We start from the raw sequence: 25,262 nt of genomic DNA on the forward strand, positions 1-25,262 counted from the left end.
TTGACAGAGAAGAGGGAGAGAGAGAGAGAGAGAGAGAGAGAGGGAGGGAATGAATATGGGCATGCCAGGGCTTCTAGCCAATGCAAAAAAGACAAAAAAAAACAAAACAAAACCTCCAGATGCCTGTGCTCCCTTGTGCATCTGGCTAACATGGGTCCTGGGGAATTGAACCTGGGTCCTTTGACTTTTCAGGTAAACAACTTAACCTCTAAGCCATCCCTCCAGCCCAGGATTTCCTTAATTTAGATGGTTCTACATGACTATCAATTTTGGAGATTTTTTTTTTTTTCTGGAGGGATTTTTCTCCTCTCAGGGAATATTTAGTAATCTTTGGAGATAGTTTGTTTCGTTAATATTACCATTATTTTTTGACACAAGTCCAACATATTGGCCTTTTAAAATATTTATTATTTTTTTTTTATTTTTTTGGTTTTTTTCGAGGTAGGGTCTCACTCTGGTCCAGGCTGACCTGGAATTAACTCTGTAGTCTCAGGGTGGCCTCGAACTCATGGGATTAAAGGCGTGCGCCACCACGCCCGGCTTAAAATATTTATTTTTAATTTTTATTTACTTATTTGAGAAAGAGGCAGAGGAGAGAGACACAGAGAGAGAATGGGCGTGCCAGGGCCTCCAGCCACTGCACACAAACTCCAGACGCATGCATCACCTTGTGCATCTGGCTTATGTGGGTCCTGGGGAATTGAACCAGGGTCGCTTGGCTTTGCAAGGAAGTGCCTTAACTGCTAAGCTATCTCTCCAACCCCAGACTGACTCCCCCTTTTTTAACACAAGAGAACAAGAGTGAGAGAGGGAGAGAAAGAGAGAGAATTGGTGCACCAGGGCCTCCAGCCACTGTAATCAAACTAGATGCGTGTGCCACCTTGCGTACATGTGCGATGTTACACGCTTGCATCACCTTGTGCATCTGGCTTATGTGGAATCTGGACAGTCAAACTTAAGTCCTCAGGCTTTGCAGGCAAATACCTTAACTGCTAAGACATCTCTCCAGCCCTCATTAATATTATTTTTGACTAATTATGTTTCAGAGAGCTACAAAGAATAGATTTGAGATCTATTGCCTAGAAAGTTGAATGTAATCAACAACAATGTATTACATACTGTAACAATTCTAAATGTCCACACATTTGTGGTCATCATAGCTGGAAGGCAGGATCTGGGCATCTGGTGGGGAGAGGCCCTCGATGATGCTGAGCATCCTGGAATGCTGATAATGTGCTTCACAACGAAGAAGGACTTGGCCTGAGTGCCAGTAGGAATGAGGCTGAGTGATGCCCAGATTATAGGTAACCTCAATTGCTTAATTGTGTGTCCACAGGTTGAAAAGGTGTGGTCCAGCCCTGCCCTGAAGGAAAAGACACCTGCTAAAGGGGGAAGGGCATCAACCTTCACAGGTAACATCCTTAAAAGACTGGATAATTATGGAAAGGGCTTCTGACTGTCCTGTTGTTGTCTTTACACAGAGGAAATTACACATTCCTGAAGTCTGTGTAGGGAGCCCTGCTGTTCTGAGAATACCTTTATCTGATTGGCTTTGGGTCTTAACCAGTCACAAACAAGAAAATCTTCTTACACCCAGTTGCCAGTTGGTTATGTTTCCTTTTGCTTTGCTTTAAAAACTTTCATCTGCTTTAAAAGAAGCCAGACTAGAGATGTGATTATATGAAGCCAAAATGAAGCTGATCATATGCACTCTATATTAAAATCTTTGTGTCCTGTCGTGGCTTCTAGAGAGATCGTCCCAGGACCAGTTCTCCGAGAAAGAAAAGGTTAACAAACTGAACCAGAAAAATGTTGAGAAGACCAATTCCTATGTAGTTCAGAGAAGTCTGACCATATGTCACACTGAAAGACAAGACAAGGAAGACAATTTTGGTCCAAAGAATTCCACAGAAGCAAGAGACAATGCAGGTGGAAAAGAGAGTCCATCCACAGAGAGCCTGGAGAGGCAGGAAGACCACAGCCGTGGAGAAGTGCAAGATTCTGTGGGTAACGCTGGATGCCCACTGTTCTACGGAGAGGAAAGTGGGCTTCCTTTTAAGGAAGGTACCAGAGTGCGAGAAACTGAGGAAGAAGGGGAATCAACAGGGGAAACCCAAACCACACTGGACCAAAGTTCAAGGGAAAATCAGCACGTTGATGAAACTTCTGGCAGCCCATCTCCTGAAAGGTAGCATTATGGTACTCTACACCCGCAGCTGGTGGCTCTCACAGAGCCTGGTGCCCTCACAGTCTGAGGTTATCCTAATAGGAAATTGAGGAAAGTTTCTAAGGAAATGATTTAGGACCCAGCTTCCCAATTTATGTGAATTGGTCACTGCCACATTTTCTTGACATTGTGGCTTTCTGCTTGCTGGTGATCTTTTCAGGCCCTCCCCTCCCTCCCCCTCCCCCTTCTTTATCTCCTCTCCCTTTCCCTCCCTGCTTCCTTTCTTTCTGGCAGGTTAGTAACCTAGAACTCTCAAAGAGCCTCCTTGGGCAAGGGGTTTTTATTTAGCCAGAGAGGGGGGCAGAGGAAGAGGAGGAGGAGGAGGAAGAAGAGAGAGAAGCAACTAAGGGTGGGGCGGGGAGAGGAAGATATAAAGAAATCCTGAAAACCAGGGGAGGACAGAAGGGAAGGAAATTCTGCAAACCTGGGATGGAAGATAGGAGCAGAGTGGGAGGGAAGATAACTCTGAAGAAGGAGCTAAGGGGAATGGGGCAGAGTAAGGTGGAGGAGAGAGCAGGGAGGGAAGGAGGGAGAGAATTGCATGTGCCTTAGAGCAGGAGAGCCAGAGTGAGAGAGTGACAGGGAGAGGGTTTTTAAGAACTTGTGGGAGGGATTGTGCCCATGAGGGAAGAGCCTACAGTTTCCAGGATGGCTGGATCCACCGCTGAACTCTTGGGGAAGTGAGACCTTTAAAGTCTCAATTACTATAACAGGAAGTAGTGCCAGAGATGGAGCATGGCTAGCTACTTGGTGGGGGTGGGGTGGGAGAGGGGGAGGTGGGAAGATTATTGTCTCAAAGTCATGTGCCCACTGATGGACAATATCATTATAATCACCGATATCTTTTTAAAAGATGAAGTAAAATTTTTGTCTTATTTAGCAATAAATACTACATCCTTCCTTAAGTCAAGGATTAATCAGTGATCTGGAGAGATGGCTTCACAGTTAAGGCACTTGTCTGTGAAGCTTAAGGACCCAGGTTCAATTCCCCAGAACCCACATAAACCAGATACACATGGTGGCACATGTGTCTGTAGTTTATTTGCAGTGGCTGGACATCCTACCATGCCTATTCCCTCTCTCTCATAAATAAATAAAAATAAAAATTTAAAAAGAATTTAAAGAGTGATTAGACTTAATTCTAAATTAAAGACATAAATCTGAAAAAAAAATACCTAGTCTACTACATATGATAAATTAACTATTTTCTACCAAGAATTATAAGAGGTAGATAATAGGCATTCTCAATTGAAAAGTGCCATATGCAAATACAATTGAAGCTAATTGTTCTAAGCTATGATGAGCTATAGAATATATTTGGAGCAAAGAGTATTAAAATATCTGTGTGGAAATTTTGGGGAATTTAAGACATAATTGTTATTTAATTTTAAATAATACATTTGAAACCTAATATTGGAGAAATCTACTTTGCCATATATTCTACATGGACACTGACCCTTATTGAGACTTATTACTGGAAGATGTGCTTAGAATCAGAGCCACCAAAAAGTGAAAATTAAGTAAATTCCTTCACCAACAAATGTTCTCCTGTGAGCCAGGTGTGGTGGTGCATACCTTTAATCCCAGCACTTGGAAGGCTGAGGTAGGAGGATCAAATGAGTTTGAGGCCATCCTGAGACTACATAGTAAATTCCAGGTCAGCCAGGGCTAGAGTGGGACCCTAACTGTAAGAAAAAAGAAAGAAAGAAAGAAAGTTAGTTCCCCTATGGATATTAATCTTCAGAGACATTATTGTTTCTTTGCTATGTTATAATTCAGTTATTTTTCCCTCTTACCAACTTATGTTTTATACAATGACTGCATTTGTAAAGATTAGTAGAATACCTTGGGGTCACCATTAGGTTTTTGGGAGATCCTTTGGATCCTGATAATCTACCCACTGAAGTGGTCACCTCTGTGGGACAGTGCTCACTTTTTCAGTAGAACACTGTTAGAAGAAAGCTTAAGTTTTAAGAATTTTGGCCATCTGAATATTTTCTCCTAGAAGTGCTCAGATCCACAAATGGATTTTATTTTCCAGGTGCATCAGCAGTCTAAACAGCATTTCTACACCAGGAGTCCTGACAAATTCAGCCACAGAATCCTCTTTTCAGAACACAGACCACATAGAGTGTGCCAGCAGCAGTAAGCGTCGAGTGACAGAGGAGTGCTTCCTCACTGAGGACAAGAAGAAGAGCAGAATAGATGGAGTGGGTACAGAGGGAATGGAGCAAGCCCAGAGGAGCCTGGAGGATAAACCTCAGGAGTCTGCTGGAGTAGTGACCTCCAGAGAGCAAGATCAGGAGGCCTCACAGGGTACGAAAACACGTGCTCTGATCTGTTAAAGCTTGTCATCATTCTAACCATGTTTCTCTATGCCTAACAGCTTGAAAAAGACACAATGCCATACCGATGTTTAACTCAGACACTCTTGCAGACAAACAAAACATTCCTCATTTCTTTTTCTTTTAAGGACAAGAAGTGAAGCAAGGAGTTCCACCAAGAGAATTCTGGCATTATTTCTTGCTTGGCATATTTATGTTCAGAGAGGTGAATGTTCATATCAAATCAGACTCCCAGAGATTTACGCTATCAGTGAATTAGGAGGTTGAAGAGATGGCTCCATTAGTAAAGCACCCACTGGACAAGCATGAAGGCCTTAGTTTGGATTCCCAGTGCCCATATAAAGCCTGGTACAGAAGTGCATATGTGCAATCTCAGCTCTAGGGAGGTGGAGACAGGAGGACCCTTGGAGCTTGTTGGCTAGCTTGTTAATTGTTGGACTCTAGGTTCTCTAAGAGATGCTGTCTGACAAAAACAAAGTGGATAGCAATTGAGTTACCAGACATCTGCCTCTGGCCTCCACATGAATGTATACACCCATGTGTATGTGCACCTACACCCACACATGTACACATGTGTCCATATACATACAAACATGAATACACACATGCACATACACCACAGACTCAGAAAATAACTGCTGAGTTAAACTAAATTAATATTACATTAAAAATATTGATAAGTATAGACTGCCTAAGATAAGTGCTCAAGAAAGATAAATTCAAGTTTAGAAAACGCAACTATTATCTATTTTCTTGTCTTTGTAGCTTCACTGCATGCATGCAGTAGCTAGTTTAATAAATGAGTAAGTGGAGATTGAACAGGTTCATGGACAGCAATAGTCATGGAAAAAATAAAAGGAATCCTAGGAGAAATATTATGAGTAACTATGTGTGATAGAACCCATACTGATGTGGACTAGCATTTAAACACTTCAGAGGGAAGGTGGAAAGTGGGAGAATTTGGATAGAATACACACTTACCTAGTTTTATTGGGTGTTTTATTTCCAGTCAGCCAGGAAAAATTCATCTTTATGCCTTAAATGTCTCTGAAATATGGGCTCAAATATTTTAGAAAGTAATATATAATGGCAAATAATATTTTGATGACACAAAAAAGTTTCACTTTTCCTTTTCTCCCCTCTACACTTTAATTAAAATAATGGATTATATCAGGGACACTTTCTGCAGTCACATGTTCTACCCTCATCAGGGGCATGTTCTAAATAAAATGGACCAACTAATTTCTCATGACTAAGTTAAAAATGGGCTTAGGCTTGAAACATTTTTAAAATTTAAAAAATTTTTTAAAATATTTTTATTTATTTATTTATTTGAGAGCAACAGACAGAGAGAGAAAGACAGGTAGAGGGAGAGAGAGAGAATGGGCGCGCCAGGGCTTCCAGCCACTGCAAATGAACTCCAGACACGTGCGCCCCCTTGTGCATCTGGCTAACGTGGGACCTGGGGAACCGAGCCTCGAACCGGGGTCCTTAGGCTTCACAGGCAAGCGCTTAACCGCTAAGCCATCTCTCTAGCCCTTGAAACATTTTTAAAACATTTTTTTGTGATGCTGGGTCTCAAACCAAGAGTCTCATTCATGTTAGGCAAACACTTTGCACCGAGGTAGCCAAGAGCCTCGTCATGCAGGTAAGCACTTTGTACTGAGGTTTCCTCCCAGCCCCCAAAGTGGTACCTGTTTGGTCATATTGGGTTTGCAGATTTTTTACTATAATGCCCTTTGTAAAGGTGATCCTAAAGAGTATTTGCATAATAGTGGAATGGCCCTGTCACTCCTCAAAGGTGCCAGCATCACCTTCATGAGTCACAGTGCACTCCGAACAGGACATGGAAATTTATCATCTTAGATCAGTAGGAACAAGACAGGTGGCTCATTATAGTTCATGATTCAATGAACATTTTTATTCTATGTGCCCCTTTTTATTGTTCATTTCACACAATTATGTATTGTTTATCCCAAAACACAAAGTAAAATTCTGATAAATACATCAATCTCTTAAAGTTGTGCATAATGCAAAAGGTGGGGTTTTAAACCATTGTTATAATGGCACTGGCAGCTACAATTATCCATTTATTTAAGTTTACTGAGATTATAATTTCTTTTCATTTTTCCTTTTAGACAGGGTCTCATGTAGCACCGACTAGCCTCAAACTTCTGATCTCTTGCTTCTTTCTCACAAGTGGTAGGGTTACATGTGTATGCCACCACACTTAGTATCCTTTTGTAATACACCTTCAAGTTCCTGTCTAGACCTCTTCCTTTCACTGTGCATTATTCCCTTTGGTGTTTCTTGCAAGGCAGACCCAGTTGTAGTGATGTCTCTGAGCACTTATTTGGGGACATTTCAAATCCTCTTGGACAGTTTGGACAGATACAGAATTTTTGGTTGACACTTTGCATTTATACGTTTATATTTTGTTTTTAAACATTAATGATATATCTTTGTGTATGGTACCTATGCATGCATATGCGTTTGTATGTTTTGGGGCACATGTGTATGTATGGGTACATGGGCCCAAGTGTGTACTTGTGTGTGGAGGCCAGAGGTCAATGTCAGGTGTATCCTCAACTACTCTCTACCTTACTTTTTGAGATAGAATCTCCAACTAAGCCTGCAGTTCACCAGATTCAACTAGGCTAGCTGGCCAATAAGCTCCGGGGCCTCCCCTGTGCTGGGATTACAGGTGTGTGCTGTCACACTTAGAATGCGTGTGTGCTGGGGTCTGAACTCAGGTCCTCAGGTACTTGAGTGGCAGGCACTTTACCTACTGAGCCATATCCCCAGCCCAGGTTTTGTTTTTCTGAGACAAGGTCTGACTCTGTGGCCCAGTCTTGCCGCAAGCTCACAGCAATCCTGCTTTACCTGATCCCCTTTGTCCTGAGACCTGATGGTTGGCGTTGTAAGGAGGTCAGACTGCTTGATGGACAACCCCTTCTTCTTCTCTCACCTTCCAGATGAGGCTCCCACTCCAGCTGCCCCATTCGATCACCGCATCGTAACAGCCAGACAGTCGGCGGTTGACAGGCTGTACACTGTGAGCAAGACAGATATCCTCGGGGGGTGAGTAAGGCTGAGCTTGAACAAAGCCACGGGCCTGCTCAGAGACAGAGCCCAAGCAGTTCAGAAATGTTTGCTGCTCTTGACCTGAGAACCAGAAACACCATTAACGAACATCTTGACAGATCTTAATCATTTCTGAAAATCATCCCTGTTGCCAGAAAGGTTGACGTAGTGACCAATCCCTCCCCACATTTAGTATCTGCCTTACTTCTCTTGTCACAATGTCTGAAAGTAGGAACAACCAAGTGCAAGTCACCAAAAGGTTCAGGAGCCATCCAAAGCCATGGCTGAGACAAAAGGGAGAACTGAATCAGTGTTGTGTATTTCTAGTGGCATAGGCTAAATCTTTGTGGTTTTGTTGCTGGTTTCCCACTTCTACCATTGTTCTTTTAGTTGCTACTTCCACTTCATTCCATTACTTTCCTCACTGAAGAACTCATCTGAGCACATCTAAGTGAACATTGTCTCCCAAAGATGGAATAGCAGAGTGTAACAGGGGACAAATTTATACTTGATGGCAGCGGGGGTTGGGGTGGGGAGGGAACCTCTTTCAACACCATTTCATTCTCTATCTCCCCATGATTTCTTGTAACTCAAAGAGTATGGCAAGATTTACTACCATCAGCATAATTTTGTAAAATAAGAAGAGGAAAGCATAGATTTGCACACATATATACAAAATTTATTTACTAATCTCTGGGAGATGTATATGCCTAAGACAGTCTGATTTCTGCAACTGGGTAATAGGATGTAAGGAACAGATTTTTGTGTGAAGTTCCATCCCATGTTACTTTGCTTTCTGCCCTGTGGAGACATCCTGGACATTTCTTCTCAGCAGCTGATCCTAGAGAAGTCCCTGCTGGCCTGTGGGTATGGGCTGAGGGAAGAATGAAGATTCTGAAACACAAGGTCAAGTTTGAAGTACTTGAATCTTCAGGGACTTAAGTGGCAAGCCAGCAACTATTTCTCTGAAGGAGAATAGTTATTTGCAGAAGAAAATTTGAAATAATTCCCAGGGTTTGTGCTGTTGTTCTGGCTCCTCTAGACTTCCTGTCAGGCTCTTTGGCTACAACTGGATCTGCTCGGTTGGAGTGAGCTCTGAGGTCTGCACGTGGTCCCACCATTCATTGCTCATGGCGGGCTCCATCAACATCGACAGTCATAGTGTGCTCAGGAAATTGTTCAGAAGAGCACGGTTAAATGTGCCTTGCTGCTTCAAGATGTAACAAGACTGTTTGGTAGAGACAGGAGCTCATAATGTATCAACTTACCATTTCCTCTTGGTGTAGATGTTGAAATAATCTGAGGGCCAGTGGATCCTTCACAACTTTCCCAAGTTCTTCTCCTTCCCTGTGGCCTTTAAGGTTTTTGATATATTCCTGTCATAGGTTGGATTTAAAACATTTCCAAGAATTTGTTAAAACCCTGGATTCTAGCTTGTGATACTATTTGGAGATGGTAGAACCTTCAGGAGGTAAGGCCTTGTGGAAGGAAATTAGACCATTCAGGAGGTAAGGCTTTGTGGAAGGAAATTAGACCGTTCAGGAGGTAAGGCCTTGTGGAAGGAAATTAGACCATTCAGGAGGTAAGGCCTTGTGGAAGGAAGCTAGACTGTTCAGGAGGTAAGGCCTTGTGGACGGAAATTAGACCGTTGAGGAGGTAAGGCCTTGTGGAAGGAAATTAGACCGTTCAGGAGGTAAGGCCTTGTGGAAGGAAATTAGACCGTTCAGGAGGTAAGGCCTTGTGGACGGAAATAAGGTCACTGGAAGTATGCTCTTGAAGGGAATAGTGGGAGGCCATCCCCTCCTCATCGTCTTCCTCTCTTGCTTCCTGCCTGCCATGCCGTGCGTGGCTCCATTGCCATTCACCCCCTGTGCACTGCAGTGTTGTGGCACAAAGCAAGAGGCGAGTTGACCATAGACTGAACTCCCTGAATCCATGAGTCAAAAGAGTTTCTTCCTTTAGGTCGTCGTATGTGTTGTGCCACAGCAATAAATATCTGATGAATAGTCTTTGATCACCATGTTCAGTTACCAGTCTGGTGATCCAGCATAGATCCTGTCAGGTGGCCCCAGTGTTCAGTGTCACGGTAGAATTAGTCACATGAGAGTCCTAGAGCCAGAAAGTGATGGGACACCACCTTTGGGCTGCAGAGTTCTTGAGCCATTGCTAATGGGAAAAAGCGTTTTCTTAATCACATGGGAGATGCCTGGGGCTGTGTTCATGTGCTCCAGAGGAGATTACCTCTGCAAAGGGGCTGGAATTGAAGTCACTTCCTGGCTATATTTATAATAATTCTGTGCTGGTTGGGTAGCTGAGTTGAATGGAATGTGGTGGTTGTCTCTGTCCCTATATTCACCAAGTATGCTCACCCTCGTTTCTAGGCTCCAGGAACGTGACTTCCTCTAGCTCACTGTTTTGCTGTGGAGGCTTCCCTTTCACTCCTGACACGATAGCCAGTACTGCACAGAGCAGAGACATACATACGCTCCACTTTACGTGACTAAATAAGGAAGCAAATCAAATTGTTTATGAGCGGGCACTTCTGAACAGCAGTATGCAAGCAAGAAGCTGTATTAACCTGCATCCTCTTGATCTAATGAAATGCCTTATGGAGGAAGCCAGTTTAGTTGGCTAACCATTCTGGAGATCTAAGAACACGGCACCAACACCCACTTGCCTTTGGCTCTGATGAAGGTCATTGTTGTTGCATATCATCATGGGAGAGAGAGAGAGAGACAGAGAGACAGACACACAGAGAGAGAGAGAACATATGGCAGACAGGAATCAAGAGCAAGATGGAAAGAGATAAGGCTTGCTCATTTGAAACAACCTTCTTGGAGAATGAACCAGGGTCCAACAAGATTACAGCAATCCTTTCTGAGGATGGAATCCCTAAGGAACCAATAACTTACCACGAGGCTCCACCTCTTCAAGGTTCCACACAATCTCCAACCCCTCTGTATTGAGGACTTAGCTCCTAGCACAAGAACTTTTGGGGACATATTTATACCCTCTCCATGGCAGAGCTGTCTTATAAAGCACATCAAGTTGATATCCAAACTAAACTAAAAATCTGTATTGGCATGGATAGCAATATGTACTTTTGATTTAATATACTTATGTGCAATATTGTCACTAATTCTTCTTCTATTAAGATGCAGTTTCTAAAATGAGTTTGATGACCTTGACCCACAGACTATTAGTTCACATGCTTACAGAGCCTACTTATTACACACACACACACACACACACACACACTCATATAAATTTTGTATTGTCGGTGGTAGTGTTCTCAAATTTTAATTTGCCTATGAATAAATTAAAAATTCAGACTCTAGGAGCTGTACCCTGGCTTTCTGCCTCCACAGGACAGGGGCAGGAGTCAGGAACCTGCATTCTCAATGCTTCCCTTCCCAGGGTAATAAAGGTGACCCATAGAACACACCTTGGCCAATGCTGTCCCACTTGTAGGTTTGTTCTTTCAGACTCAAAGAGACAAATTTCCAGGGAATTTGCTGGTCACTTGGCAGTAAAAGAAGTGGCCCCTGGCAGGCCACAGTGCCTCACTCTATCCTTGTCTTTGGCAGGGGCCGTTTTGGCCAGGTTCACAAATGTGAGGAGAAAGCGACTGGCCTGAAGCTGGCTGCTAAGATCATTAAGACCAGAGGAACCAAGAACAAGGTAAGGGCCGTGGGAGCTGGGTTCCTACCTCTGAGAAGCAGGTCCCTCCTCTGCGTCAGTGTCCATCATGATGACTGACTCTTTCCTTCTGCTCAGGAGGATGTGAAGAATGAGATCAGCATCATGAACCAGCTGGACCACGTGAACATCATTCAGCTATATGATGCCTTTGAGTCCACGCATGACATCATACTGGTCATGGAGTAGTAGGTGTCCCTCCCTCCAGCCTTCACACACCTCCTGCATAGCGCTTGTGACTCAAAAAGGTGGAGCCATGGTCAGCGCACCCCTAGGTCTGAGTCGCATGATCCATAGGAGCCTCCCAGATTCAGAAGGAAACTGTGATTCACATCTTCCTGCATGATTCATTGATCTTTGATAGCAGAACAGAATAGATACAGCTTCTATCCAAGCTCCATTGTACAAAACCATGCTTTGTTTTACCCTGCATAATCTAGAGGAAAGTGATTTTTAAAATAGATTTCTAAATATATTCTATTTATTTATTTGAGAGAGAAAGAGGTAGAGAGTGAGAGAGAATGGGCGCACCAGGACTTCCAGCCACTGCAAATAAACTCTAGATGCATGCGCCCCCTTGTACATCTGGCTTATGTGGGTCCTGGAGAATCAAACTGGGATCCTTTGGCTTTGCAGGCAAGTGTCTTAACCACTAAGCCATCTCTCCAGTCCAGAAAGTGATTAAAATATATATACATATATATATTTAAAAAAACTAAGCCAAGGGGGGCAGTAAGTAATAAGCCATGTAGAGCCTGTTAGTGTAGAGCCTCCTGGCCCATGGTCTTGTTCTTGCTTGACCTTTGACCTTCCTTACATGGAGTCCGCCTGTGATTCTGTGAGGCCTGGTGCTCTTTTTCCATGTCCAGAGAAACCTGAGTCTGTGCCAGATTCAACACCAGAGTCTTCTGTTCACTTTCAAGTCTCTTGATGGAGTCTCTCCCATTCTCCTTGGTGGTGCAGATTTATATATGCACATGTGTAATGTTACTATCATTGGAGTGGAGTGTCTGTAGAGACAAGAGGCTCGTCACCTACCTGCTGTCTTCTGGGTGGAAATTATTCTTTCTGCCACCTCTTCTTCAATGGACCCTGAGCCTTGGAAGGTGTGATAGAGATATTTCAGTGCTGAGCAGTCCTCTGTCACTTCTTTTCAGCACCATGGAGCCTTCTTACTCATCCCAAGGCTGCTGCCATCTGAAAAGAGAAGCTTCTCTACCAAAAACAAAAGTAGCATTAATATAAGGGTATGAACATTAAGAGAAGTGCTTACTGAGCAGTTTGGTGAGCATAGTATATACTTTTAGAGGAAAATGATTTTTGAGCTATATCTTATTTTCAACAGTGGTTCCTTCTTTATTCTTAGGGGATATGTTCCCAGAACCCTCATAGATGCCTGAAACTGGGAATAATGCTGAGCCTTACAGATACATACTAAGGACAAGTTTTAATTGATAAATTAGGTACTGATATAAAAATCATAACCCCATTCTAAATAAGAATTATGTGAATGTGGCCGGTCTCAGAATCTCCTATTGTAGGAAGGACAATAAGACCTCCACATGAGAATCAAGTAACTGGTACAGAAAAGGCCAGGGCAGCCACTGTGCACACAGGTTGGTCGGGGGACTTAGAGGAGCTTACATGCTACAAGGACAAGCACCGGTGCTTCAGAGTCAGGACTAAGGGCTCTACGGCTCTTCCCTCTGCAGTGTGGAGGGCGGGGAGCTGTTTGACCGCATCATCGATGAAAACTGCAACTTGACCGAGCTCGACACCATCCTGTTCATCAAGCAGATCTGTGAGGGCATTAGGCACATGCACCAGATGTCTATCCTCCACTTGGATCTGAAGGTAGAGCCTGTCTTCCACCCCCTGAATGCAAGACTTTTCATGTTGCTCACAGGGACTTGGCTGGCTATTAAATGCCTGGTCAGGAAGTTTGTATTGTTTCTGGTCATGTTTTCAGGAATTAATAAAAACTGAAATTATTTTGACAGAGTATCTGACTACATTGCCCAGTCTGGCTGTGAACTTCTGGAATCAAGCTCATCTCAGACTCTTCAGTACCTGAGACAATAGGCTCATGATATGGACCCAGCAAAATCTAGATTTCTTTTATTTTTTTATTCTTGAGAGAGAGAGGGAGAGAAAGGGAAAGAGAGTGAGAGTGAGAGCGAAAGAGAGAGAGGACACACCATGATATTTAGCCTGCTGTGAATGAACTCCAGACACGTGCACCCCCTTGTGTGCATGTGCGACATTGCTCACTTGCGTCACTCTGTGTCTGGATCTATGGGACTTGGAGATTTGAACATGAGTTCCTAAGCTTTGCAGGCAAACTTAACTGCGAAGCCATCTCTCTAGCCCTAAATCATTCGCTATTTTTGTCACCATCTTTGCATAGCCATTTGAGGGGGTGTGGGAGGTATTTGTTTTGATTTTTGCAGCAGGGTCTCATGTAGCCCAGGCTGGCTTCACTGTGTAGTTGAGGTTGTCTTTGAACTTCTGATCCACTGCCTTCACCTTCCTAATGCTGGAATTGCAGTCATCTACCTGCACACTCTGTTTTATGGGGTGCTGTGGATCAAACACAGGACCTTATGCATGCTACAGAGGCACTATCAACTGAGCTACATCTCCAGCTCCTATCTTTAATGTCTTTTGTTTAGACTCTTGTAATTGCCTGTGTTAAGTAAATTGACATGGGAAGTGGTTTCCCTAAAAATGCAGAATGAAACCACCACTGTACCCTTTGTATCCTTGCTATATCTGTCCTATCAGGGTGTGAGGGTAGGAGGGTTTTAGCTAACTGAAAATTCCCTCGTTTTATCCCAACTTTCCAGATCCTACTAATCCCCAGCAGCTTTCTGAAGTCTTTCAGGAGCTCTGGATTTGGGGTTTACGTTCCTATGGGCTTGCTGAAGCCATGAGTAGAACCCTCAGAGAACAGAATGCAGGGCAGCCAGAGGGTGGGACTGAAATGCCCAGGAGCAGAGAGGGCTGGTGGGCACCAGGCTGCGAACTGGGGAAAACACACGAGGGGATCCAGCCCACTTCTTACTTTTCTATTTATTGCCCCTTCCCTACTTATCTCTCTTTCATTGTGAAGTTCCCGTAACTGGACTGTACAAAGTTCCAGTTAACAACAACAAAAGGTGGAACCCCAATAACCTGGCCAAGATTAAGGTTGGAGCGCAGTGTCATAAAATGCATCTTGTGTGGCTCACTCATTTTCTCGTCCCTCTATTTGCACAGCATGACAGTGAGATAGATTGTGTATTCTATGTAACATACCATCTATTGCAAGTCTCCCAGGATGGCCCAGCTGAACAAACCTTGCCTCCTTAAATAGGTTTCCACGGGCCCCTCTTCCTACAGCTTGGCTTTGTTCACTGTCTTGATTTATGCGACTTGCTTTTCCCATTTACTGTTGCACAGGAGGAGGGTGGGGGGAGCGGTACATACACCAACAAAGTCAGAGGTCAAAAATCATTAGCAAAGTCCATGGCCATGAACTGAATATGATAATGTGTGTTTTCATAAGGCTCTTTTGTTCAGTGTGGATATACTACAGATATCCCTAAAGGGGTTTGATTGGCAACTGGAGCCAGGAGCTGACCGATCATACGTCAAATAAGTCCATATGTGGCTTCATAACATTGATTGAAAACTTGCAAAGGACAGTTTTAGTTATGGCCGTATGTAAAGATAATAATATAGGTGACAGCTAGATGGGTCCCTAAGGGACAGGTTTTCAGAGAGCCCCTTGGAAGGAAAGGACCAAACCCATTAAGAGTGTTGTCACTGGAGAGGAGTTGAGAGGTGACCTAAAAATAGTCTCCTTTGCATTTGTATTGGCTGCAGATTTTATCTGATGGATACTCTGAAGTACTTTGAAAAGTTACATTTTAAGATAATGAAACTACAAAGTTGTTTTCCTTCTCATTCTGCAGGCCAAATATGGGATGTTATGGTATTCTTTGACAATAGGACTGCTTTCACATGCTTGGTCGGTTACTCAAGCATGACTCAAACTGCTCTAACATAGCACCCACTTCTGTGTAAAACAGCTTTTACTCACAGACATCTGTTTTAGAGATATTTAAAAAAATGACTTCCAAAAATATTATGCACAACCAAACGGAAGATTGGATATTGATATGGAAACACTACATCATTTCATCAAGCATGTCTGGTTCCCACCTGGCTTGAAGCTCCTTCTCACCAGGCAGGAAGGAGAAGGAGGTGTGATCTCACATGAAGGATGGGGCATGGAACCCTGGGCATGTGGAGACTTAGCCAGTGCCCCAGCTAGGCAACGTTACAGTGTGAGGACATTGGTTCTTCTTTGAAAACCTTTCTCTCTTGCAGACGACCTTCGCTTTACATCGGAGGCATTATTTCTCCCAGACCTCAATTTTTCCTTCCTAATAAATGTAGGCATACTTGCAAGACATTCTAAAGACACCAAGTAGTCATGCTACCACTTGATTTTCTTCCCCTTCCCCCAAGATGGCCAGATTAGCAAAGCCAAGTCTTAATAGCAGCTAACTCCAAGGGAACACTTAGTCAAAGCGCTGTAGACATTGGGACCAAGCTCAGCAAAACCTTGGAATTTCCGAGGATGAAGAATGAGTAGGAGAGAAAAACCCTCCATTAGCATGTAACTTTCCCATAGCTAAAGCACAAGGGAGCATCTAGGGGTCACGAACGTTCGCGTTATATTGCGTATTCAGTGTGGTGGTTCAAGTGAATGAGGCCATTTCTCTTGGAACTCGTAAATCTTTGGGAAAAAATATTACTCCAAGAAGGGGAAATATACTTAATAATTTTACAGGGGGGAGGACAAATGTCAGGTCTGAGCTGGCCTCCACCAGCCCATTGGGAAGCTCTGGAAGAGTCTTCTCCTCTTCCTCCCTTCAGGAAGGCCCCAGCCTGCACTCCTGCATTATGGTAAGCTGCAAAGCCTTGGAGAGAGACAGGCAGGGCAATGCAAGGCTGGCAGGCTACTCACAGCCTCATCCACCACATAATTAGAGGAGAAAAAACCCACACAGACAAACCAGCCCCCAAGTTAAAGGCCTTATGTGTTTTTCCTGAGCATCTTGTATTTTTAGTTGTGGTTCAAGGACAATTTGAGTGAAGGATGGCTGTTTTCATTGCTAATGTGTCTCTTTCTCCTGGCAGCCTGAGAATATCCTGTGTGTGAATCGGAATGCTAAGCAAATAAAAATTATTGATTTTGGATTGGCCAGAAGGTATGTCTCTTTGGAGATAGGTATAGGAATGGAATGAAGGGCTGTGATGGATGCTCATGTTTTTACAGAGATCATCTGATATGCTCCTTGGTTTCATGCCTTCATTTAGAATTAATTTAATGCAACGTAGTCCAACTTTACCTTGCTTGATTTAAGGTTTGAGCATTTAGAAGTTTCTATAATGCATGCAAAAAGAAAATCAGAACCAGTGAAGATTATTAGGTTAGAAGCCATTAACTTGGCATTTCTAGGAGGGCTTTCTATTTGTTCCATCTGCAAAGAGATTTACGTTAAAAAATATTAATCATTTAAACAAGATTGAAGAGGGTTGCAATTTCTTAGGATACCAAAGAATTTACCCAGGTCCACTAGCAATTCAGCATGTTAAGTTTAAATGCAAATAAAATGGGTGTTTTGACTCAATGCAGCATTTTCTTTGTTCATTAGTAATTAGTACAGGTGGTTCCAGCCATCTGCATGTGGAGGAGGCGCCCACTTTCTCTCTGTCATGCCCTCTACTCAAATGTACTGGTTATTCAGAGTGGCTTTTCCACAACTGTTTTAGATTATCAAAGTTGCATCATATACATTTTTACTCTTGAAACCATTGGGACTTTTCGACAAGTTATTTTTTAAATTTTTTTAAAAATTTATTTGAGAGAGAAAGAGGCAGAGAGAGAGAGAGAGAGAGAGAATGGGTGTGCCAGGGCTTCCAGCCACCACAAACAAACTCCAGATGTGTGCGCCCCCTTGTGCATATGGCTAACGTGGGTCCTGGAGAATCGAACCGAGGTCCTTTGGCTTTGCAGGCAAATGCCTTAACCGCTAAGCTATCTCTCCAGCCCCTGTGACAAGTTTTCAATAAATATACAATTTCCTTAGAAGTTTAGTTCAGCTTGCCATATAGCTGCTTGTCTCCTGTTTTCCGGGCTCATAGTTTTGATTAACATACTCCTTCCCTCCACTTTGTCTCCCCCATTTCAGGTACAAACCCAGAGAGAAGCTGAAGGTGAATTTTGGAACCCCCGAATTTCTTGCCCCCGAAGTTGTGAACTATGACTTTGTTTCCTTTTCCACGGACATGTGGAGCGTGGGTGTCATCACGTACATGCTGTAAGCAGCCCGCCACGGCCTCTGCCCACACGCAGCCTGCCGCTGAGCGTCTTCTAGGAGGCCTTACTCTTTTGAGTAAAACCTCCATCTTGGGTCTTTCAACAGTAACACCACACCGTATTTGGCTGCTTAGGTTCTGTTGACTCTTGTGAATGAGGAGTGAATTCTTTTCCACACTTCATTTGAGAAAGGATATGCATGTCTTTTCCACAGGTCACCTTGATTCCTAGCATATCACCAAAAGTTCTACAAAAAAAAAAACAAAAAACAAAAAATAAAACACCCTCATGTACTATTCTCCTTACTCCTCAGCTGTGACATTCTGGTGTTTTCCTCCTGAGTATGTGATAGTACCTTGCCTTGCCAGCTGTTAAATGCCCTAGAAAAGAATTTGCAGGGCTGGAGAGAGATGCCTCAGTGGTTAAGGCACTTGCCTGTAAAACCTAATGACCCGAGTTTGATGCCCCAGTATCCACGTAAAGTCAGATTCACAAAGTGGAGTATGCACCTGGAATTTGTTTGCTAGTGGCTAGAGGCCCTGACATGCCCATTCTCTCTCTCTCCTTCTCTTTCTCTCTGCTGGATGTGGTGGTGCATGCCTTTAATCTTAGCACTTAGGAGGCAGAGGTAGGAGATTTGTTGTGAGTTTGAGGCCAGCCTAAGACTACATAGGGAATTCTAGGTTAGCCTGGGCTAGCGTGAAACCCTACCTTCTCCCCTGCCAAAAAACAACATAAAGAATTTGTATTATTCTTGGAGATTCATATTCAAGCATGGTTGTGGCCTTGTTAAATCAGGAGCAAAGATGGACAGAACAGACACTTTCTTAGTTGCAAAAACAGAGATAAAGCACTGCGTCAATGCTATTTTCTCCCTCTCACCCAAAACAACCTGTCTATAAAAAGTTTAAGGCTGCTTAAAATGTACTCACTCTGGATCCTGTGTCCCACAGCCTCAGTGGCCTGTCCCCGTTCCTGGGTGATAGTGATGCAGAGACGCTGAGCAATGTCCTGGCGTGCAGGTGGGACTTAGAGGAGGAAGAGTTTCAGGACGTCTCCGAGGAGGCACGGGAGTTCATCTCCAAGCTCCTGATTAAGGAGAAGAGGTAAGCCACACCCATCTCACATCTACACATCCTACTCATGTCCCTCCCCCACAAAATATCTGGCCCTATGCTGATGAATACTTACCCTCAGTTTCATTTGGGAACTCACTGGGGCCATATAGTGTCAAGTACTTTTGAGGCATTATCTCCTTTAAGCTCCATCCCTGACTTCCAGAGGCAGAAGTTATTGCTATAAGCTATTTTATGATGACACTCTTGTAGTTGGTCCATGATCATATATCTAATAAGGGACAGAAGTGATGCTCAATAAATGGTGACCTTCCTCCAAGCTGTCATGTACTAAATGACCTATTTTCTCTCATGCTAAAAGTACATTGATTCAAAATTCAATGGATGGAGAAGATTGACATTTGGATATCACTTATTTTGCTGAATGAGCCATTTACTTCAGGGAGAAGTTACCTGTTGGATCAGATATGTTGAATTTTAGAATCACTGAGGGAGAAAAATACTGTGATTAACTACTTCTGATGGCTTTATATGTCAACTATATAATGGTTGATAATGTTCAAGATTTTCAGAGCCAATAATAACTGCTTTATTTTTTATTGTCTTTATGGTTTTGGATCCCTTAATAAACATGGTCACAGATATTAAGGTGCTGTGGGGGGAGGGGTAGGAAGACCAACTTGTATAATGGGTTTGGTGCAGTGGCTGATGGGAGATTCTTTAAGGAGTTGAGCACTTAACTGGCCATCTGTTACCACCAGGAAATGTACTGAGGCATTGGAAATAGATGCATGGAGAGTCCAGCCCATGCTTTAGTAAACTGATGACCCAATAAAAGAGACAGACCTTTTAAATGTTATTAATTCAGCATGAATTCATACAAAGATATGGTCAGATCTGAGTCTGTAAAGGGTGAGGAGGACTGAGTCAGATCCCACATCAGTCTGCTCACCTCTTAGTAGAGGAGCAATTTAGATACTGACGCTCTATCCTTGACAGGAAGGCACAATAATAGCCAATATTATTATTCATTATTATTTTTATTTTGCATTTCTGTACCCTGAGCAATGAAGAGATTTGGAAAATGCAAACTGTTTCAAACTTTAGAGGATTAAAAAAAAATCTACGTTTACCGTGAACCTATTTTGTGTGTGTGTGTGATTTAACCTCTGATCATCCTGTCATATGTGGAGATAATCACTATCATTTCATATGAGAAAACTGAGTCTGGGAGCCATGGAATCACATGGCTTGTGCAGAGTAGATCCTGAGCAGGCCTGCTGTTTGTTCATGGGTACCAGTACTCTGCCTGCTCTTGTCTTCCGAAGACCCATGAGCAACCGCACCCTCATTCCACACACATGTTATGGCAGAGTAACACCCACATTAATTCACACATACATACAAATAAAAAAATTAAAGATAGTTATATATGTAATGTTATGGTGAATTTTTAATACATGCTACATTTGTCTTTGGAGTGTAGAAATAATCATCTTTTAGCACACTCAGCTATTGTAATGCTCTAAGAGTCCAATACCAAAAATTTATGATACTAAATAGAATCACATTTCCATCTGAGGTTTGTGGAGGTGTTGAGTTTTAAATTTATACTTATATATTTGGTACCTGATGAAGCAATTGTATTGAAGTAATCTTGTGAGCTGAACATTGTGACTGCTTAAAGCTATTTGGTATTTCTTGGAAGCAGATTTCAGATTCTTGCACTCACCAATTTTGCTTTGAAAGGTTATTTTAATGTGACACATAATTAGCACACCAAATAAGTTTATAAAATTAGAATAGAATATATATAATCTTGGCTGTTCAACTCCATTTATTTTCACAAATTAGATAAATATTTTTTAAAAATATTTTATTATTTATTTATTTATTTGAAAGAGGTGGGGGAGAGAATGGGCGCACTAGAGCCTCCAGCCACAGCAAATGAACTCCAGATGCATGAGCCCCTCTTGTGCATCTTGCTTACATGGGTCCTGGGGAATTGAACTTAGGTCCTTTGGCTTTGCAGTCAAACCTCTTAATCACTAAGCCATCCCTCCAGACCTAGATAAATATTTCTAGCCTCTAAAGGATGTGTTTTTTTTTTTCACAAAGTAATCTAATGTACTTGCTCAATAATTACATTAATTCTATTTCCTTATTATATACTTTCAAAACTCCTTAATTCAAAATTTAGCAATAGAAACTCAAAAGATTTAATAAACTGCTTTTATAATCATTAAGTATTGTAACATTTTTATTCTGACAATAAGATGTATGCATTTAATTTTCACCTATCTGTTAGGAGTTTAATTTATGAGGCTCCGATAATATATCATAAGAATGGTTACTTAGACTTGGAAGGAGTTGTGTAATTACTAACAAGGATTTTGATCATTTGTCTTGTTTATCTTACCAATGTTGTTACCTTGCTTGGATTTGATAGTCATCTATGACATCATCTAAAGCACACAATTCCAGAGAAGACAAAAGTGACTGTGAGTTTGGCATATGTCCATCTGGTCTACCAAAGGCTGTAGCCAGAGCCAAAGATAAATGGCCGATGAAGGCATCATGTGGTTGTGTTCCTCTAACATGCTTCTGAATTTCCTTTTAGCTGGAGAATAAGTGCCAGTCAAGCTCTGGGGCACCCCTGGCTGTCAGACCACAAGCTCCATGCCAGGCTCAGTACACAGGTGACCAGACTTCTTGTTTCTCTCTCTTTTCCTGTCTGCCTATCTTATCAGATGCTCCCGTTAAAGGCCTTTGCTCAAAGCTTCAAATCTTTTGCTAGTGATAAGTTGCTTAAGGTGCTTTTATTGAGCTATTCATGTTAATTATTCTCTTTGTGTATTTTCAGAGATTTGTTTTTTTGTTTGTTTGTTTTTCATGGTAGGTTTTTGCTATAGCCCAGGCTGACCTGGAATTTACTATATAGTTTCAGGCTAGCCTCGAAATCATGGAAATCCTCCTACTTTTGCCTCCTGAGTGCTTGGACTAAAGGTGTGCACTAACATGTCCAGCTTTTTTTTTTTTCTTTTTTGAGGTAGGGTTTCACTCTGGCCCAGGCTGACCTAGAATTCACTATGGAGTCTCAGGGTGGCCTCAAACTCACGGCGATCCTCCTACCTCTGCCTCCCGAGTGCTGGGATTAAAGGCGTGGGCCACCACGGCCAGCTCCAGCTATTTTTTAACGTAACTCTTTATTATGGTCATTATATTGTGACTATCATAAAAACAAATGGTATCAGAGTATTGCACATATACTCACATACGCAAATATATGGCCTAGGATATGTAAAAATAATTTTGAAAAAAAAAAGACTGATAAAAATTTAGGAGAAAGTTCTCTTTCAAACAGAATTCAGAATTCTGAATTCTGAATTCTCTGCTTACCTGGCAGTGTTCTCAGGGCTCTCATACGCTTTGCCTTAGCATTTATATTCCAGTTTTCTCATCTGTCTCTTTGTCACAGGCTTCTTTCCTACACTCCAGATTCATGTAGCTGTGTGTGCAGTAGATGTTTTCAATGGATCTTCTCGGCCCTAAGTCAGCTCATCTCTCCCTACTGCACTTCATTTTCAGTCGTCCTCCCAGTAAAGTATGCACATTGTGTGACATCAGTCTGACCCTAAGCATCTTCTTTGGCTCTTCCCTCTCATATTTAATATATCCCTAAGTTCTGTGCATTACAGGTTCTGGCTGCCTTTAAAATATGACCAGTTTCCCTCTATCCCATGTTGTCTTGGCCTGGGATGCCTGTTCCCTGGGTTGCTATGGTACCTTCTTAACTAGTTCCTCTTTCCTTATGTTATTTTCCCCCAAATAACCATGGGTTATAACAATAACCCCAAAACAGTTGCACAACATTTAATAGCTCACTGAACCTTTCACATGGCTAGCCTGCACAGATGCACATGGAGGCTGCAAGAAATCTCTGTGTTCAGGCTTATGGGATGAGTGTGACTTGCACATTGGTTGGGTGGCGGGTGCCATGCACCGGAACATGGTGTCTTCTCCACAGTTCCACTTCTACCTCTCCTCCTCTTCCTCCCCACCCCCAGGGTTTGGAAAGGAGCTTCTCCCTGACAGCAAGCCTTGGAGTGGCTGGGCTTCAGGTACTCACTTCTTCCACAGCCAGTTTTTATTGAAATTAACTTGGCTTCTAAATCCAGCATCAGCACGGAGTTTTATTTGTGTCTGAATATACCTTTCCTTGATAATTGGTACTGATGCCAAGTAAAAATAGACTTATTACCTAGTCAGTACCTCACCAGACTGCATAAACTGCTTATTAGGGTGACCAACCTATTTTAAGCCCATTTTCCACCAAGGTATTTTTAACCAGGAGTCTAAGTACACTTTGACGTGGCAGCACAATATAGAAACCACAGCAAGGAATTAATGGCATTATACAGTCTAAAAGGTATTTCAAAATATTTTCAACCATGTAATAACAACTACAAAAGACACCTTTTTGTTATTCCATCTAACTGGTGGTGCCTGCGGTGAACAGATATTTCGAGAAGAATGGTAGTAATCAATTTTTTCTTATATAAGTCCAGCTATCATTAACATTTTAATAATGTGGTGCTGACTCTAATTGCTTTACAAAAGCTAATTTATGTAACCATTGTGTCAGCTCCATGACAGTTGCATTATTAATATCCCCATTATGTAGATGGGGAACACTGAGGCTGAGCATAGGGAAGTTCTAGAGTCTGGGCAGAACTTTTTCTACTAGGTTACCCTCCTGTTTGGTGAAAGGGACCTGGGCATGTTTCCAGGGAAATTCTTTTTTTTTTAATTTTATTTTTCTTTATTTGAGAGAGAGAGAAAGAACCAGAGAGAGGGAGAGGAAAGGGAAAGAGAAGGAGAGGGAGGGAGGAAGGAAGAGAGAGAGAGAAAATGGGCAAGCCAGGGCCTCCAGCTGCTGAAAACACACTCCAGATGCATGTGCCACCTTGTGTATCTGGCTTATGTAGGTCCTAGGGGATCAAACCTAGAAACCTAGGTCCTTTGGCTTTGCAGGCCAACACCTTAAACACTAAGCCATCTCTCCAGGGCAATTCTTGTTTTTTTTTTTTTTTTTTTTTTTGAGGTGGGGTTTCACTCACTCTAGCCCAGGCTGACCTGGAATTTACTATGTAGTTTCAGGGTGGCCTTGAACTCATGGCAATCCACCTTCTTTTGCCACCTGCGTGCTTGGATTAAAGGTGTGCACTACCATGCCTGGCAAGGGCAATTCTTATACTGCACATATGTGGTATTACTAGAAGCCAACATTCAATCAAAATATTTTATTTTTCATTCAAGGCCACCCTGAGACTACATAGTGAATTCCAGTTCAGCCTGGGCTTAGAGTGAGAACTTACCTTGAAGAAAAAAAAAAAAAGACTTTCTGTTAATACAAGTTGAGCATCCCTTATCTAAAATGGTTGGGACGAGAGGTATTTCAGATCTTGGATTTTTTTTTCAGATTTTTAAATATTTACATATACACAATGAGATCTTGAATATGAGATCCCATCTCAACATGAATCTCCTTTTTGTTTCATATGTGCCTTATATAGCTGTTCTGAAAGTAATTGTGTATAGTATCTTTTAAATGCACCTTCATTTTGACTCAGCACAAGTGGTTGGGATGGAATTTTCTTCTTATGGGGTCACATTGTTGGCACTAAAAAAATTTCAGCTTTTAAAACATTTCAGATTTCAGATTTTTGGATCAAGGATGCTCTAAATGTGTTGATACTAAATTTTTCACAAAATTTCATTTGGAAATAATTCTGGTGATATGTTCTCTAAAATAAAAATATACCTTTCTATTGAAAATTCAATTGTGATCCAAAATGACATAACATTTGGACTTAATTTATGCTTTCAAGTATTTTTCTTATTATTTTTATTGTTTAATGCTTTAAAAGCACTTTTTTTTTTTGGTCACTTGAGCAGGTCTATATTCTGTCATATAAAAAGCACTTTTTGTATCTTAGAAATTAGTCTCTGCCTTTTTGTATTGTTTTGGTTTTTTTGAGGTAGGGTCTCACTCCACCTCAGCCTGAGCTGGAATTCACTTTGTAGTCTTGGGGTGGCCACGGACTCATGGGGATCCTCCTACCTCTGCCTCCCAAGTGCTGGGATTAAAGACATGCGCCACCACGCTTGGCTAGTCTCTGCCTTTTGACTTAGGCTCTAGGAGATATGAAGGGGCTCTGCCCTTTATGTCCCCCACTATACCTAACACAAAGCAACCCTCCCCTGAGACGGGGACACCCAACTATGACTTCTAGAGCTCAGTGGGTCTCCTGAAAACATCTTCTGTGCTTTGAGACCAAAGAAGGATGCAGGAACAAAAATGATGTGGCTCCCCTGAAACTAAGATGCTTCCTGTCCTTCCCCATTCTCAGAGACACCACTGTAGCTAGGCTCGTCTCTCCACGACAAAAAAGAAA

At 42.3% G+C, this 25,262-nt stretch overlaps 1 protein-coding gene across 1 annotated transcript in view; it reads left to right on the forward strand.

The window, feature by feature from the left end:
* Mylk4 (myosin light chain kinase family member 4) overlaps window positions 1-25,262 on the forward strand; it is a 97,183-nt gene that overhangs the window by 63,834 nt on the left and 8,087 nt on the right. Inside the window, exons 3-13 of the mRNA XM_045136378.1 lie at window positions 1,337-1,412; window positions 1,750-2,188; window positions 4,269-4,543; window positions 7,548-7,653; window positions 11,244-11,337; window positions 11,434-11,543; window positions 13,068-13,209; window positions 16,546-16,616; window positions 17,601-17,729; window positions 18,682-18,834; window positions 21,425-21,503. Of these exons, the coding sequence (XP_044992313.1) occupies window positions 1,337-1,412; window positions 1,750-2,188; window positions 4,269-4,543; window positions 7,548-7,653; window positions 11,244-11,337; window positions 11,434-11,543; window positions 13,068-13,209; window positions 16,546-16,616; window positions 17,601-17,729; window positions 18,682-18,834; window positions 21,425-21,503 (1,674 nt within the window). The remainder of the gene's footprint in view (window positions 1-1,336; window positions 1,413-1,749; window positions 2,189-4,268; window positions 4,544-7,547; window positions 7,654-11,243; window positions 11,338-11,433; window positions 11,544-13,067; window positions 13,210-16,545; window positions 16,617-17,600; window positions 17,730-18,681; window positions 18,835-21,424; window positions 21,504-25,262) is intronic.

This window comes from Jaculus jaculus, chromosome 17, assembly GCF_020740685.1.
Source record: "Jaculus jaculus isolate mJacJac1 chromosome 17, mJacJac1.mat.Y.cur, whole genome shotgun sequence".
Classification (NCBI taxonomy): domain Eukaryota; kingdom Metazoa; phylum Chordata; class Mammalia; order Rodentia; family Dipodidae; genus Jaculus; species Jaculus jaculus.